Below are 16,424 nucleotides of genomic sequence, written 5' to 3' on the forward strand. Positions count from 1 at the left end.
CGAAACCACAACAGCAGTCCGTGGGAATGCCTTACGACAGACCCGCCTGCAGGACCCACTGCTCTGAGATCACCTTCAAAAGCTTTTTAATTATGTGGACAAGGGCCAAAATTAATGGCTGTGGAAGGGGCTAATGTGAATTTTACACAACCATTTCATCATTCCTAGATACCTCCTCTTAGGACTGGAATACACGACAGAAAAGGCCTTGTTCGTACGTCAAGGTGTATCTGTTCAAGGCGAGGAGAGCAGTATTTTACACCTGATGTTACCAACTTTATTACACCTTTGGCTTTCTCTTTAACAGCCACTGTTGTCTGAGTGATCTTTACTATGAGGGGTGGTGAAATGGAACATAACGGAAACGCGGCATCGCTTTGGCTGGAAAAGGCCTTTCACATCAACTCAGCCCTGCCAAGTCACCGCTAAAACACATCCCTCAGCACCAGATCTACGAGTCTTTTAAATGTCTCCAGGGATGGGGACTCCACCACTTCCCCAGGCAGCTTGTTCCAGTGCTTGACAACCTTTTCAGTGAAGAAAAAGAATTTTTTTCTAATATCTAACCTAAACCTCCCCTGACACAACTTGTGGCTGTCACAGTAGAAAAAGTGATCTTCAGAGCTAGGAGAGACCTTCACTTGAGACTACACAGGTTTCTTTCTCAGAAAGAGGCAACAAAGCAAAAAAAAGAAAAAAACACTACACTGGCGTTTAACATGTTAACAGGCCAAACTCATTTCGACTCATGTTTTGGACAGCTCCACTTCACCGTGTTCTTAAAGGACCAGTTAAGACACATTATGGTGCTAACATGAGAGTGACATCAAAGTTGCTTCCTGCCCTTAAAAATCTTTTGGTCTCTCAACTCTCATAAGGCCTTTAACTACACTCCTGAGAGGTGGCAGAGTTCCCAGCAGTCTCCAAACAGTTCAAGAAAAACTCATATCCCTTTTTTCTGAGTTTAGAAAATGGTTATCGTCACACCTGTAGCGCACTGGCAAGTCTCGGCTCAAAGCATGCAGGTGGGGAGGACCAGCAGCTCGCAGGCTAAGGGTGAAATAGCAGATGTCTGCTTGAATTCGGGCTGATAGCACAGGAACCAAGTCAGCTCCTTCCCGGGCTGAAGCAATGCCTGTTGATAATCCCGTTATGCATTTTTCTTTCTAACCCCTGAACAAGCAAGCCTTTCTTTAATATTCAGTTGAAGAGGTACCTGACATGCTGAAAACACTGAGGCTCAGAAGTGCCCACCTCCCCACCAGATTCCCCTGCACCTTTACTTCCAATCACTCTCTCACAAGGCTGTTCTGAACTTCTCATGTCTCCTTCCCTCACCGCCCCCCATCACCCCCTCCCATATCTGCTATCTTTCCTAAATCCCAACCTCTAGAAGCATACTAAAATGAAAACACTCTTTTACAGATGTCCTACATGAGAAGAACAAGTTAACATTTTGCTCCAAACCCCTTCAGACACATCACGATGGACAACTACAGCACAGTCAGGGAGAGGCTGATTTTTCAGTCATCCTGACAGGTCAGTCCTCCACAGTCAAGAATATAAAAGGAAGGCAATCAAGTCTAGCTTTCAGTAAAGAAAAAACAAGGACATGGCCAACAGAGCAAGTATGAGAGGGAGAAGGAGCAGCCTATGGCAGGCAGGAAGGAAAACAAGCGTACGTAGTGGATGTACAAGATCCTTCAGTGAACTCAAACCTATGGAAAGGAGCAGAGCAGCAGCTACAGAAAAGGTTTAGCAAAAGTGTTTTCCCATTTTTTGAAGATAAAAATCAAGATACAGGAAGGAGGAAAGAAGATAGAGCACAGGAAAAAGAGATTGATGAGTGCCCCAGTTTTTAAACACGCAAGACACCTGCAAGAGCCCCATGCCCTTACTGGCGTTATGTCAGCACGTGGGGGAGGACATGGAGCAATTCCTCAAGCAGCTGTGCCCAAGCATGGGCAGGGAGATGGGGAAGAACAGCAAAGCGGAACACAGCTGCAGGAGTTAAAGCAATGCAGGAGGGCTGACGTGCATGAAGGTGGCAGCACTGCACAGTTAGGATGATGGTTGGTTGGAAGGACAAATGATGGGATTCAGAGGCTTTGTTAGCAACTTTTTATCAACTAGCCCATGGTTTGATATTTTTAATAAAAAGTAATTATTTGCATCTATTTCACATTGTCTCAGAAATAGCAATAGTAAGCACTAATTTTTTTTTAAGTGAGATGAAATGTGGCTTCCAACAGCTTTTACCTTAAATAGGCAATAGTTATTAAAGCTTATTCAGACTTTCTCCTTATCCTCCATCCACCCTCAGATAGTTTAGGGCTGTGGAGGAGGAGGAGATTTCCTTGCCATACCCCTGTTTAGTCTGCAGACACATCATCCATTCTACTCCAGGCAGAACACTTCTGCTGAAAACATGCACAAAGGTGCATGTTGTTGCCTTCCAAGATGTATTTTAAAAATCAACATTTCTCAAGGACTTCTTTCATATCTGAAAACTGCTGCCAAATCAGTTGACTTGTGAAAGATTGTAAGCAACATGACAAGCATACTAAAGATTTTCAAAAGCTTTTCTCCATGACTAAGGCCATTAAAGGTAATTCTTATTGTCTTAGTTTCTCCATTATTTATTTTTCAAGCACAACTTGTGTCAAAACCTACAACTCCTCCCTTAAAATTTCAATTTTTCCAGGCAGGCATGATGTTGACCTCCCCAACCCTTCCCGTTCTTTTACAACATCACTGCTCCCTGTATGCACAGGCACAGAATCTGTCAACTTCACTGATCTGTCACAAGATAAGAAATCCACAGGAGCCCTTGAATTCAGGGGTAACAGCACCCACACAACCAAAGATGGAGAAGGCATTCAGTGAAGTGCTGAGCTGCTCAGAAGAACCACATGGACTCCTCTCCTCCCGCACACCTTGTCTTCCAGCAGATACTAAACATTTCTTCTCCACTGAAGCACTGTTGTCTGCTACTGCCCGTTCACCAGGCATGCTTCACCAGAGGAATTCCAGTGTAAGTACGTACAGCAGGTGTACAAAAGGGGGTATTTGAGAAGGGCTAGTGAACTGAGAAGTTTCACACTAGCTTTATCAACAGGACAATTTCTTTTCCCCATTCTACTACATATGCAACAAGTATATGGGGTGAGGATTTTTTTTTTCCTAACTGTAGGAAGTAAAAGAATTTCTGCTAGAAATACAAATTTACCAGTACAAGGAAGTGATTAAATCACTTACCTCTACTAACAACATCACCCTTCCTAAAAAAGGAGCAGCATGCACCACTGGTGCGGAGTCATGCCACTGTGGGTAGCTACTGCTACATGTATCTGGGCATCATAGCACCGGAAGCTGCAGGTGACAAAGTGACAAGAACACCCCTGTGGCGTTCAGCTGCAGCTTGTGCTCTACCACAACAGACTCTGCCAGAGAACATTTAGAGTTGCAAATCATCCATAACAAATCATTTTCTGCACAGGTCAGTACAATCTGCCACGGAAAACTGAAGTATTCATAGTAATTTTTATAAAAAGGCAAAAGCAGACATTCTTTATCAGGCAGGAAGCAAATGGTTCTTTAAAACTGTTTAATTACACGGTTCAGGTAAGCACAGACAATACAGTAGGTTCCCCAGCACAGAATATTTACATTCTTTTCCCTAGGCTTGAGCTGTTCATTAAGAGGGTCTTTCAATCAACATCTTTGCTCAATCACTTTTGCTGCAAAGAAGGGTGCTGGAATAGAGCCATCATTCCACCAGGGCATTATTTCCTGTGGTTTGTTTTCTCCTTGAAGAATCACCTACTAGTAGTTCAAGGTATTTGGGGAGAATCCTGGCTTCCAAGATGACCTGAAGAATGCACTGAAACCAAGCAGTGTGCTGCAGTCCTAGAAATACTCAAATCAATACCAATACGTGTGGTGTAGAGCTGAAATCCTCTTTTTCACCGGCACTGCCACTGATGCATGGTTTCTGTTAGGACAGTTTTACACCAATTTTGTTTTGCTCCTTTTTCATTAGCCTTTGCGCCTCTTTCTCCATTTTCTTCCGTTGTTGTTCTGCTGCTCTTTTTTCCCTTTCTGCTATCTTCTGTTGTCTGGAATTAAAGAAAACATGAATTGCTCAGTAACAGGAACCCAATTTTAAGCATGCTCATGAACCTTAAGTCCCTGTCAATAAATAGCTTACTAATAAAAGCAGTCTACTGTAGTGAGGCTCAGAACAGTTATTCTTTTATTGTGCTGAAGTCCTTTTTTCAGATTAATCTAGTCTTAGGCAGTAATTGTTGAATTATTTTACAACCTAAAAGCGACTCTTCTCAGAGATTCTGAGGAAGTGAATCAGTGAGAGTGTATGAGGGTTAGAAGGCATAGAGCGATTTGGAAAAAAAAAACAAACAAACCCAAACCTATCTAATGCTTTGACTAGCAAGATTCCCTTTCTTTTTAAATTCTGACCAAACCAGTTTGATTTGTCTAGACCACTGACTTGTGTCCCCCCCTTGCCCTCAGCAGAGGCATCAGTAGTTATCTTCTTTGTAATGCAAGTACTACAAACATTTTCCTGATGATCAGATGAGATAACTTCTTATACTCCCTTTCATGTGTCCAGGATCTGTGCTGTGTTTTTGTTCTTGTCTGTCTCTATTGTTCAGTACAAATATAAACAATACCCTGTAAGACATAAAATCACCCCCTAAAAGTCTTCAGTTGTGTATCCTCTTAGCATTGTTTCTTGCCACTGCTATAAAACCCCAGACATCACTACCTGCTAGCGCAAAGAATCTGTCTACAGAAATAAGTTTCCAGTTTCAAATACATCCCTGACTAGAGCAAATGAAAAACCCAACACCAAAATCCACTCATTTTGTTCCCTAACCTCAGCTGGAACACATCACTGAGTGGTGTAGGAGCCACAACTGTATCTGTACTGCCAGTGGCACATTGCAGCTCTCTCCTGTATTGTATCACTAGCAACAGAATGGTCACTTTGCTTTGGATTCAGTCTATTAGATATGAAAAATTTGCTAAGTTGCTTGCAAGAAGACTTTGAAAATAAAAATAAAGCTTCATAAACTTGAAAAGGTAGAATTTTGCACAGATTCAGGAAGAATAAAGAATTGCTTATGAAAAGAGAAGAAAGCATTCTAATTGACAAGACGGAGATAACTTGCAATGTATCTAATTTACTCTTGCACATCCACTTAGAACATACAGAATTAAAACCTATCATCACTTGAAGCAGCCTTCTCTAGTGGATTCCAATTAGGGACAACTGGGCACAAAAAACTGAGAAATATTGGAGGTACACAGACTACATATGATCTTTGTACTGGACAGGAGAGGGACTGCACTTCTTTAATACCTCTGTGGTTCCCCTTGGTTGGTTATTAATGGCTACAAGTTCTCCTGTACTCTGCTGTCTGTCAGGAAAGAATGAAACCAGTCCTTCACATCAGGGTCTACTTCCCAAGTTAATGGAAGCCCGAACTTGTTTTGAGATCATGACCTGCTATTTGACATGGTACCAGAAAGCCAGAGAGTTGTAGGCTGACAGCACTGTCAACAGATGCACAATAATAATATTGGCCACTTTACAGCAGCTGATTTTCTTATATGCCCTGCACCCATACACCGATGCAGAAGGCAAGAAGCTCTATAGACACCAGCTGGCATGTTGAGCCAGGAGAGTTCCAAAGAGCCCCATGAGGTGTTCAACAGTGCTGCTATTCCCTTGCAATTCTGAAGTGAGGAAAGTCAAAGCAGATCACGTGTTCTTTTCCTCCCAGAAACTGCTCGACACAGAATGCCTCTGCACAGAAAAGTGGTTTCCATGCCCTCTGCTGGCCTAGTAATTTTACTGGACTTCAGTTATGCCAAATGAGAAGACCTTCACATCACTTCAGATAGAGGAACTGAAGTCACCAAAACCCATAAATAAGCAGTTTACCACTAAGGGATTACCTTTTCAGTTTTGCATGGGCATTATTCAAAACACTGGTTTCTATTCCAGGCTTCCGGCATGTTTTCAACATAAAGGTACTACCTTTCAGCTCAGAAGGTTTTGTTTCTGAATAAAGGAAGAGCCTGTGATGAACTGCAGCCATAACTGACTCACTTTTTGGGGGTTCCAAAGCAAGGAGTTCAACAGAGTTTGAATGGAATGATATAATTTGTCTAAGCCAGGAAAGTATTCATTCCCGATGCCAACTTTGCTTTGTACTCCTGACAAATGTTCAAAAAACCCTCTTCTCTCATTGGCTAGCAGAACACGAATTATAATCAGAACACCGTTAGCAGACATTCTATTCCAGTATGTTTTTACTTATTGTGTACCTTCTGAATACCTGTAGTAAGAATGATTTGATACCATTTGGTCTTTTACTTCAAACACAATTAAAAATGCATCGGCATTTAGCTTAACTGTTCCCACTGTGAAAAAAACTTCATTGGTATTAGAAAGTCTAAAGGTGCAGATAGGTATCTACAATTTGCAGAAGAAACCAAGTTCTAACTAACTTCAATTAACTGAAAATCCAGCTTATCATCCAGTATGCTGATTCATCACTGACTGGAAAATTTCGGTGCTTCCCCGCCCAGAACCTGCTAGGGATTGGAAGAAAAAAAAAACAAACCAAAACAAAAAACTCCCCAGACTACAGGAACTTCTCAGGCCCTAGTAGCCTCCTCCTCAGCGTTGTCCTTCAGCATGCTCTGAATCCAGGGAACATTTGCCTTACTATACATGCTTCTTTCAACTGTTATGCATGCACATTAAGTCACCAGAGAGGCCACAGGATACTGACTTCTCTGCTATTTAGCAGGCCACAACCCATTTTTGCATGATTGATCAGCACTGTTACTATACAACAATTATCCCAGTCTAATATGCTTCTGAATACAAACTGAGCACCAACGGTTACCCAGACCCAGCTAGCTAAGGGAGATGTACACTCATTTTATTCCCAGTAAGCACTGCCTAACACTTAAGTCAGCATTAACACTCTGAAGGGTTAAGGAGACTTTGCCCCCCATTCAGCAGTCTGAAATCTTCACATCATGTTGTAGACCAAGATGCAGTCTTCTAGCACTAAGAACAGACTCCGGATCACTTCCTTACTACAGTCTGTTGAAAAAAGAGCCAGGCCTGCCAAGTACTATACTGAAGTTATGTTAAATGGCAAATGTTAATCTGGGGTGTACAGCAGATTTCTACTGCTAGAGAAACTGTAAACCTAGAATGTATTTCCTATCAGCCAGCACTTTCTTCAGTTACAGAAGAACACTGTAATTTGATGTGTCATGAGTAAAACAAAGGTTTTACTCCACACAGCTGAGATACAGCTTACGCAATGATCAGTTGTACTGAGATGGCCATATGGTATGTAATGCAGATGGTTAAAGTTCTGATCATGTTCTTTCTATTCACTGGAAATATTAGGACAAATACACATCCCATTCAAAACAAGTGAAGTTTGATACTTTTCAGTGGTGCCAGGGAAAAATTTCTATGAAAATTAATCACTTAAGCTGAAGCCTTTCAATAGGAAAGATGCCAGGCTGAAATATTTAGAACAGCTTCAACCAAGTAAGATGACACTTTGAAAACCAGAATTTGTGGGAAATTTCCACAAGATCTCTTTAAGTATTCTAGAGCATGAACTTGACAACTGGCAGACAAAATACCTTTGACCATACTGGGAATATCCATTACACAAATTTTACACTCCAGAAATAAACTGGCACATGCACATGCCAGATCATTTCCTCGTAGCTAACTGGTATAAAACAAGTCCCTACTTTGGAAGATTTGAGTACTTCTCATACTCCTAAAACCAACTGTAATGCAACGTGGCAAGGGTTAAGTAAAGTACTATGCAGCCTCTGGAATTACCAAAAGTAGTTCTTTCATTTCTCAGTTAAAAAAAAAAAAAAAAAACGCTGTCTTTTTCATTGTCTTTCATTTTGTCTCATGCATCATAGATTAATTCTCGCTAAATTGCACTTTAGAGATTAAAGATCTTGCTAAGCGTATTGATAGTCTTTACAGGAAAAGGTACTATTCTTGAAACAAAAGCAGTCCAAAGGCTCACTGTTCATATCACAAAGCTTGTACTTTTCTGCTACATTAGTGAAAGACAAGACCTGAAACAGTTTCAGCACTTAAGTTAAAAAACCCCAAGATATTTTCCAGAATGTACAGATGTATCTGATTAAGTTTACAGAAATATTTGCATTACAACCACCCTATTCTCACATGTTAAGCTGCTGCAGAGCAAGAATTTCTTACTATTAATGCACCAAAAGTGTGTTGGTGACTTTCCTCCCGTCTTATTCTACTGGTTGAAAACCCGTAAATTTTCCCAAATATTACAATAAATAGTTGACCAGAAGCATCCCCCCACCCCAATACCTTTTTTTCTTTAAAGGTTCACAGTTCTAGAAAGATTTTGAATATAACATGTCCTTATTTTATATTATCACTATTGTCCCACTGAAGCCATGTATTTCTAATTTTGTGAGCAGAACAAGAGCTGTCTGGGAAGCTGGAACTATCTGAGACAGGTTATCCGACTATAAGGAAGCAATTGAAAGTCTGATAAAACCTTGAATCAAAACAGGTTAATGTAAGTCACTGACAATTCAAATTATTACATGTGATTAACTTAAACTCAATCTTCACCTCTTTACTATTCATAGTCTTTCCATGTGTTCTTCGGAGCATAAAAAAAGAACACAAATGGAACAGGTGAAGTATTCACGCTAACTGTGTGCAAGATGCTGGTTCTACATTCGTGGCACACCAGCTAGTTTAGTTTAGTTATCTAGCTCCTACAGGGATTCCAACAACACACCTATCACCTCACCTTCTATCCTGAACTACTTTACAGCACGTGGTTATGATACCTTTTATAAGGACATGCAGTGGTATTCTACTTTATCGAGTTGAAACACAATTTATTGTACATAAATTGCTGGGGGGACAGGGGGAAGAGGAGGCAGGCTTAACATACTCTTCCAGTAATTCTCAGATCAACCCTACCATCTCATCTCCTAAACTGATTATTATCCAAAACGTATTCTGCCAAGTACCAGTTACATAGAGTTTAGATGTATAAAAATAATTTGTCTTCAGAATTGTTAAACAATTCTTAGCACATATCAGAAAGGTGTTACAATAAACAAATATGCATTTGATTGTTTATATGTAAAAGGTTTACACGGTGTTACATTATTTGCACTTACCTAAGAACCTCTTCTGCCTGCCAGGCAGCATCTTCCTCCTCTTCCCAGGCATTAGTATTTTCTTGCCAAGTATCCAAGTCTCCCAGTTCAGGCTGAAAGAAAAGAAGAGAAGCTCTAAGCACATGGAAAAATTACATAAACCACTTAGTTTGAACCTTCTCATTTCAGACTTCTGGAAATATTTGAGCTATGACAGTACTTCTCAGCTTATTGTCTATGCACTCTCTCCTGCTCTAATACTGATTTTTTTCTCGTTGATTGTTGGAGGGTTTTTTGGATTCTGCTGGTGGGTAACAAAGGAAGGAAGCAGAAGCACTGTTACAGAAGGCAAATGGGAAGTGAGGGAGAACATCTCCCTCTAAACAGCCAGGCTCTTCTGTAACTAGACTATTTTTTCAAAGGCTAAGAAGTGAATATTAGAAGACCGTTAAAATACAGTTTCTGTACAGAAAAGGGAGGAGCAGAAAGTTAAAAATTGGTCTAAGGAAACAAAGCAAAGGTAACTCAGAGGCTTTAAAAAAAGCCACCCACTCTTTAGTTATGAACTTACTGTGTAGAATCCAATTAAATGTATAGTCTGTTGCTATATATTGCTATATAGAAGATTTGCAAGTGTACAAGTGTTTGGAAGTTTCTTACCTTTTTATCACTAATCTATTAAGTTTCTCAGAAGAATAAATGAATTCAAATTAGATTAAATACTTCATTGCTTTGAACCAAACACTCAATTTTAAAACAATTTATATTATTCCACAACTATTCCTTTTGTTCCTACACTGCAGACCTTAGGCAGACTATTCCTTCTTCTATGAAACAGTAATTGAACTGTCTAATACAAGATCAATAGTTAGAGCATACTTACAGACTGGTGAATAAAAGGAATATCTTGTGTGGCTGCTAATCTGCTAGAAAATCCTGTGTTTCCCTCTGGAATCCCAAAATTTAAAGGTTCTCTTTTTTTAATAACTATCTGAAAATATTCAAAAAAAAGGAAAAGTGGTAAGACAAAGCATTGCAGATTCCTTGGTGATTGTGTAACTCTGCCTGTGAAGGTACAGCTACACAACACCGCACTCAAACCCGCCCAGGTTCTGGAAGGTGTGCAGCCAAATGAACTGGTAAATGAGAGAAGCTAAATGCAGACGACACAAGAACTGCTGCCACTAGCTTTTTAAGTCACATGGAAACCTATGCCTGTGTGGCGACAGAAAAAGGGCACAAAGAATTCCAGATCAAATAGACAGGTCACATCTCCCAGTACTTGTGTAAGCTATCAGTTACATGACCTGTTCCTTGGAGAAATCCTCCTTCCGTGATAGGTCACCACAAGCTTCTACTCTTGAGGACAGCACTGCCTGCACAGCTGTACTGCTTGGGAACATGAGCTCTCTCAGCTATTTCAACAGTGTATCCGTGCTGTTGTGGTTTGAACCCAACTGGCTACCAAGCTCCACGCAGCCACTTGCTCATTCCTTTGTCCTTAGCCGGAGGTGCGGGGAAAGGAGAATGAAAGGTAAAGTGAAGGGTTGAGATAAGCAGAATTTACTTGCACCACGCAAAGAGAGAGGAAACAGGGCTTGGCCCAGCCACCGCTCCCTGCCCCCCATAGCTCCCAGAGATCTACTCGGCATGATGTCAGTATGGTATCGAATACTCTCCATTGTTCAGTCCGGCTATCCAGGCTGTGAAAATTAACCCTATGCTAGCCACACCCAGGACATATGCACACAATTTAAGCTTCAATAGTTGCAGTGTAATTCGCTATCACATCAACTGGTAAAGCTCCATACTGATTTGGCTGAAAAACATGCACTAATGTTTTTCCTTAACGGCTTATTAACAAATTTAACATGGTTGCTAAGATCGCAAAACCCTTACTTGTCTTGACCTCAAGATACGAACTTACTCATTTAGCCTACGTTAAGTCTCTGCTGCCTCCAAAAGAGGTAGACTGACAGCTCCACTGACTGTACAAAATCCAGGAAAGGAAACAGGACCAGGCTATCTTATTTAGCAATGACAGACTGCATTACTTGACTGAAGTTCCATTTCCAGACACTGTAGATATGAGCAGCAACATGAATAGATCCCACATCATATCTTGAGGTTTATACTGAGCCCAGATTCAGCAGAAATACAAATGCAAATTCATACATAAGGGTGGTAACAAGGCCAAGTTAGCAGCAATGGTCTTTACAGTGCCTACAGTCATCTTAGAGATATACTTAAAACAAAACCTGGTATACAGTAATTAAACAGCATGGACTCGAGTTTTGTTCTGAACTCGAAGCTCATTCTATTGGGCAATAAAATCTCATTAAAGAAAAAGGAGAAATCTGCCTTTCCTGAGACCTCATCTACTCCCAGATTTTGGGAGCTAAAAATCCCTAGAAGAATTTAGTACCCAAAACAGTACAGAACCTGAATATACAGAAAACTGACCCCAGTATCACCTCCAGTTCACAGGACTGCAGGAAGAATCATGGCTGGAAGGAGCCCCAGGAGGTCTGTAATCCAACCTCCTCAAAACACTGTCAGCTCTGAGGCTGATAAAGGTACTCAGGACTCATCCACTTGGTCTTGAAAACTTCCAGAGATGGAGCCTGCACAACTTCTCTGGTAACCTGCTCCAGTACTTGACTGCCTTTGTTGTGAAAAAAGTTTTCTAATTAACTCAATGCCCTGTAATTATCTAGCTGGAAAATTTCCACATAGAAACAAAACTTGTGTTTACCAGAAGTTTAACCAGCATTTATTTACGGTGTTGCTCTTGTGGATATGCCCTTCTGTTTTGTCTCCATAATAAAAAATGGATATTTGAAGAGCAAGGTATTTTGAAATATCAGCTCCCTAATTCCAGCCTCCCCAATATAACTTGGTAGAACAAGCAACCATTGTTTTCTGAAACACCAGTGCTGCTACCTCAAACTTTGGTAGTACAGTGGTTCTATTTTCAGAACTGAAGTGACTTGAGGGTTCTCACCTTATATTCCCAGAGCCTTCAAACTACGGAATTATCCATAAGTGTCCAGTAACACTAAGACTAAAGATGTAAATGCAAAATAGCATCACATTTGTTAAGATCTCAAAGAGTCAGTATTCTTAATTACACATTAGCATGTATTCTCCTTTCACAGGATAACTTAATTGTACCAGCAGCGCCTTCTGTAAGTTGCCAATTTACTTACAGCCTATTTTAAAGCAAGGAAAAAGACCCCTAAGTATAGTTGAAAGTGCAGTACTTACTTTCTGAGTTTTCCTTATAGTTGGTGTCATATCTTTGAAATAATCAGGTTCCATTTGTTCCAAAGGATTTTGCTGAGCAGCCACATTACCATTGCCACCTTCAATCTTCACACTGGTAGGTGCATCTTCATCCCATGAAGACCAGTCTTCTACTTCAGGCTGAATATAAACACATGGTACAAGTCAGTATTATCTGCAAGTAAAAATCTGTCTTTTTATATCTTGCTACGATATATACTTAGTACATACAGCATATATAATAATATTATATCTTCCTAAGATATATACCAATCCTGTTGTAGGACTAGTATAATTACTCTGATTACGTATTAAGTTACCTACCACTGAAGCAATTACCTGTTTAGGAACAGACGAATAGTCCACTGTGGTTGGCAAAGTTATTTGGTCTCCACTTAACTTTCGCCCTCTTCCAGACCTGAAAGAAAAATGTAGGATTCCTCCAAGCTCTGAAAACATGAGCACTAAGTTTAAAAAAAACAAAAAGGAAGTCTGAGAACAGCACTACTGAAAATAGTCATGGCTAAAACATTAAGTGCTTTAACTACCTTGGTATTAACTACTGCCAGTAAAAGTCTGCTAAACAAAGGAATTTCATAATGAATTTAAAGTGGTGTTCACAAGAATTTCAAAGTGCAATTTACTTTTCAAACTGCAGTGGAAATGGAGAAGTATCTCTAAGAAATATGAAAACAGACAAATTAACTCAGTTATCTGCACACAATTGGTTACAATTTTTAGATCGTCAGTACTTGTGAAGCAAACACCTACATTTTCTACTGTAAACTGACAAATCCTTCTACTTGTCTTGGATATTAAGCTGTGCCTAACAAATTGCTTCCCGAGCTGTTTGATTTGAAAGCCCTTCTAAAACACTTTTCCCTTCAAAGTCTAAACAGAGGTAATACAAGATTATGCAAGTCAACTGCTTCTGTTCAATACATGCTTCTACTCACTTAAGGAATACTGTTTCAATTAAAGCATTTCTACAACTACATAAAATAATTCTAACTGGAAACAAATACTAAGACATTGCAAATCACCTACACATTCAATGACAGCATTCAGAAATCACAATAACAACTAAAATATTCTTAGCTGACATTCACTGCATTCTAAAACGTAACAACACAAGAGAACAAAATTCAGGCTCACACTCATGTTTTACTTAAGGAGTGTAAGCTCCCATAGCATGACAGTCACATAATTAACCTCATGAAGCTTGGAAAAGTTTCATTTATTAGTACTGAAGATTTGGAGTTCTTATCCATTAGTTTTACTATTACAGAACATGCTACCATCAACTCAGAACAGGTGGATCACCTGTAAAACCACCTCTATGGCACACTGGTGAGTGATTAGATATATTTTTCCTGCTTTAACCCCAACAGATTCTTCCTTCAGAAAGATCAGGTGCTATCGTAACATTTTCAAGCTGTATATAATTAACTCTAGTCCCTTTAGAAATTTCCTTTACGCTGAAAAGCAACACAATTTAGGGGTAAAGGAAGGTGAAAACAGTGTTCCCTCAAACACATTAGAGACTTCTGGTTCTGGCTAGCTAGGTTTAGTTGATGTCTCTAAGGGAAACCCAAGCTTCATTCCTTCATCTCTTCAATACTATTCTAAGCCATTGCTTCTTCTGCAATTTGTAAGATCTAGAAGACTCCAGCAAGTGGCTTATAACATTCTTCTAAGCAAAATGATTATACACTGACAAGTTGGTGAATGAAGGTGGGAGGAATCACCTTCTGTCATACAACACGGGAATGAACATGCTACACAGGGCAGCACTGAGAAAGGCCACGCACCTCCACTTATTTTTAAACAAAGGGAACAATATGCTTATAAGAACAGTTGCTTCACAATCATCATTAGACAGGTATTGATCACTGCTCTTAATGCCAAATGCTTCAAGAATTCTCGGTTTTGTTTCTCCTTACTAAGCAGCACCCAGATTTCTCAGCTGGAGAAGATAACTAGAGATTTTAGACAGAATGAAGTTTCATCTCTTTTTTTATACTTATACCTTTTATTTCCTGGAAATAACGGATTCAGGTAAGCTGTTGTTTATCAAAAAAAGTTTTAACTACAGAGATGACTAGTACTATATGTGGGCTTTATACCGACTAGAAAGATGCACCATCTCTACAGGCACTTGTTTAAATGAAAAACTTATGTAGACTACATAATCTAAATATGTACTAGCTCATATTCATTGAATTAAAATGCACTTTCAGTTAAATCACATTTGTTGGTTATCAGGCATACTCATATGCAGGGGTGCATTACAGGAAAACAAAATTTATCAAGCTATGTTTTACAGCTGACGTTAAATGGGAGAATCATCTGTAGCCTGATCCACTAACTTGCTTATGTGAAAGATTTTAAATTTTCATTCTTTCAAGAAATTGTTATTCACAGAAGTTCTCCTACTCTTTACTCCCAAGCAGTTCCTCAGCTGTTCATTCAGAAGTTGAAAACCCATAGAAAATACTGTAATTACATCTACTAAATGATTATCTGCTTATAAAAGCAATCTTAACACTCAAGAGATGAAAGGTCCACAAAATATAGAAGCTATGATCAACCCAGCGTATTGACTTATTTCAGAACTTGAACAAGAAGTATTCCTCATTTAATTTGGAATTTGAATCACAGAGCTAAGGCTGACATCTATGCAGTTGTACGCAGCTTTAAAATGTTGTTTTAAAGTTTCACTAGATCTGTAGTGAATTTACTAACCAGCTGAGAGCTTCCTTTTATTTCTGGAGTAAGTAAAGGTGAACAGTGTGTCTACGACATAAATTGTGTCTACTACAAAATCTGCATATGTTCTAACCTCACAGCAAAGTAGTAGTCATCACATACAAAAGGAGAATACATTTCTCTAGATTGTTATTCATTTACGTAAAACAACTTTCTACAAATTTTGAATGCTTATAAGTACTACACTGCTGTGTTCATGGGTCCACAACTCAAAAGAACACTAAGTATGACTTAGAGTAAGCAAAAAATAAGTCATGTTCATTTAAAAAGCAGTTCCCTCAAACTTTAATTGCTGTCTCCAAACTTTTGAAAGAGTCTTCAACAGGCAGAAGAATCTGAAGTCTCAGGCAACTGTTTGACAAAACAGGATGAGAATCACCTATGTCTGTAATGAAAGCCTACTGAGCCGATGACTGACAGATGCTGCCATTAACCGAATCTCTTAACCAAGATATCACTTGCCAAGTACTTCTAGAAAACATGGAGAACAATTTTTCTTAAAGTTTGACACAGGATAGTTTTAAAAGGCAATTTTAAAATTGTGTCATAGCTGTTTAGAAAACACTCTTCACTAGAGCTATCATACCACAAAATACACTCCCAACTGCTCTACACAGACCTTCGAACTCTGAAGCAATATACAGATTGAAGAGTGAATTGGACTCAGTTTTTTATCAATCTTGATTGTTTTGCAATTAGTAAAATCAGAACTGGAAAAAGTGCTGGGTAGGTGCTGGAGAAGCAAGAAGTACAAGAATCTGTAATTAAAAAAAGAAAACAGAACTAAATTAAGTAAAACATGTTTACCTGCATATTAACTTTTTAATGAAAGAAAGCACTGCTGCGAGGCAAGTACAGATTTTAAAGAGTCGAAACTGTGTTATGGCCATGGTGACAAACCCTTCCTGCAAAAGAAGAAAAGTCAGATGAGGATTATACATCTTTACATAGTTCTTAAAGTCAATTTCCTTATTTGCTGATAGGCAAGGAGCATTCTGTGAAACTATAATAACGCAAGAAAAGAGAGAGGTACCTGGAGCAAGGACATTACCTGCTTACTATCAGGACATTTCACTGATGTAAAAGCATCTAATGTATATGGCCTTTAAAGAAACAGCAGATAA

General features: G+C 39.3%; 1 protein-coding gene across 1 annotated transcript; it reads right to left on the reverse strand.

The window, feature by feature from the left end:
- Positions 1–3,593: 3,593 nt before the first annotated feature.
- Positions 3,594–16,203, reverse strand: EBAG9 (estrogen receptor binding site associated, antigen, 9). Its single transcript, XM_010143773.1, has 6 exons — positions 16,108–16,203; positions 12,871–12,949; positions 12,514–12,672; positions 10,130–10,237; positions 9,268–9,359; positions 3,594–4,118 (listed from the first exon to the last, which is right to left on the reverse strand). Exons 1-6 carry the CDS (start codon positions 16,188–16,190, stop codon positions 3,998–4,000), a joined length of 642 nt encoding a protein of 213 aa, XP_010142075.1. The 5' UTR covers positions 16,191–16,203; the 3' UTR covers positions 3,594–3,997.
- Between the last annotated feature and the right edge of the window lie 221 nt (positions 16,204–16,424).

The sequence above is a fragment of the Buceros rhinoceros genome, unplaced genomic scaffold (assembly GCF_000710305.1).
Source record: "Buceros rhinoceros silvestris isolate BGI_N320 unplaced genomic scaffold, ASM71030v1 scaffold39230, whole genome shotgun sequence".
Lineage (NCBI taxonomy): Eukaryota > Metazoa > Chordata > Aves > Bucerotiformes > Bucerotidae > Buceros > Buceros rhinoceros.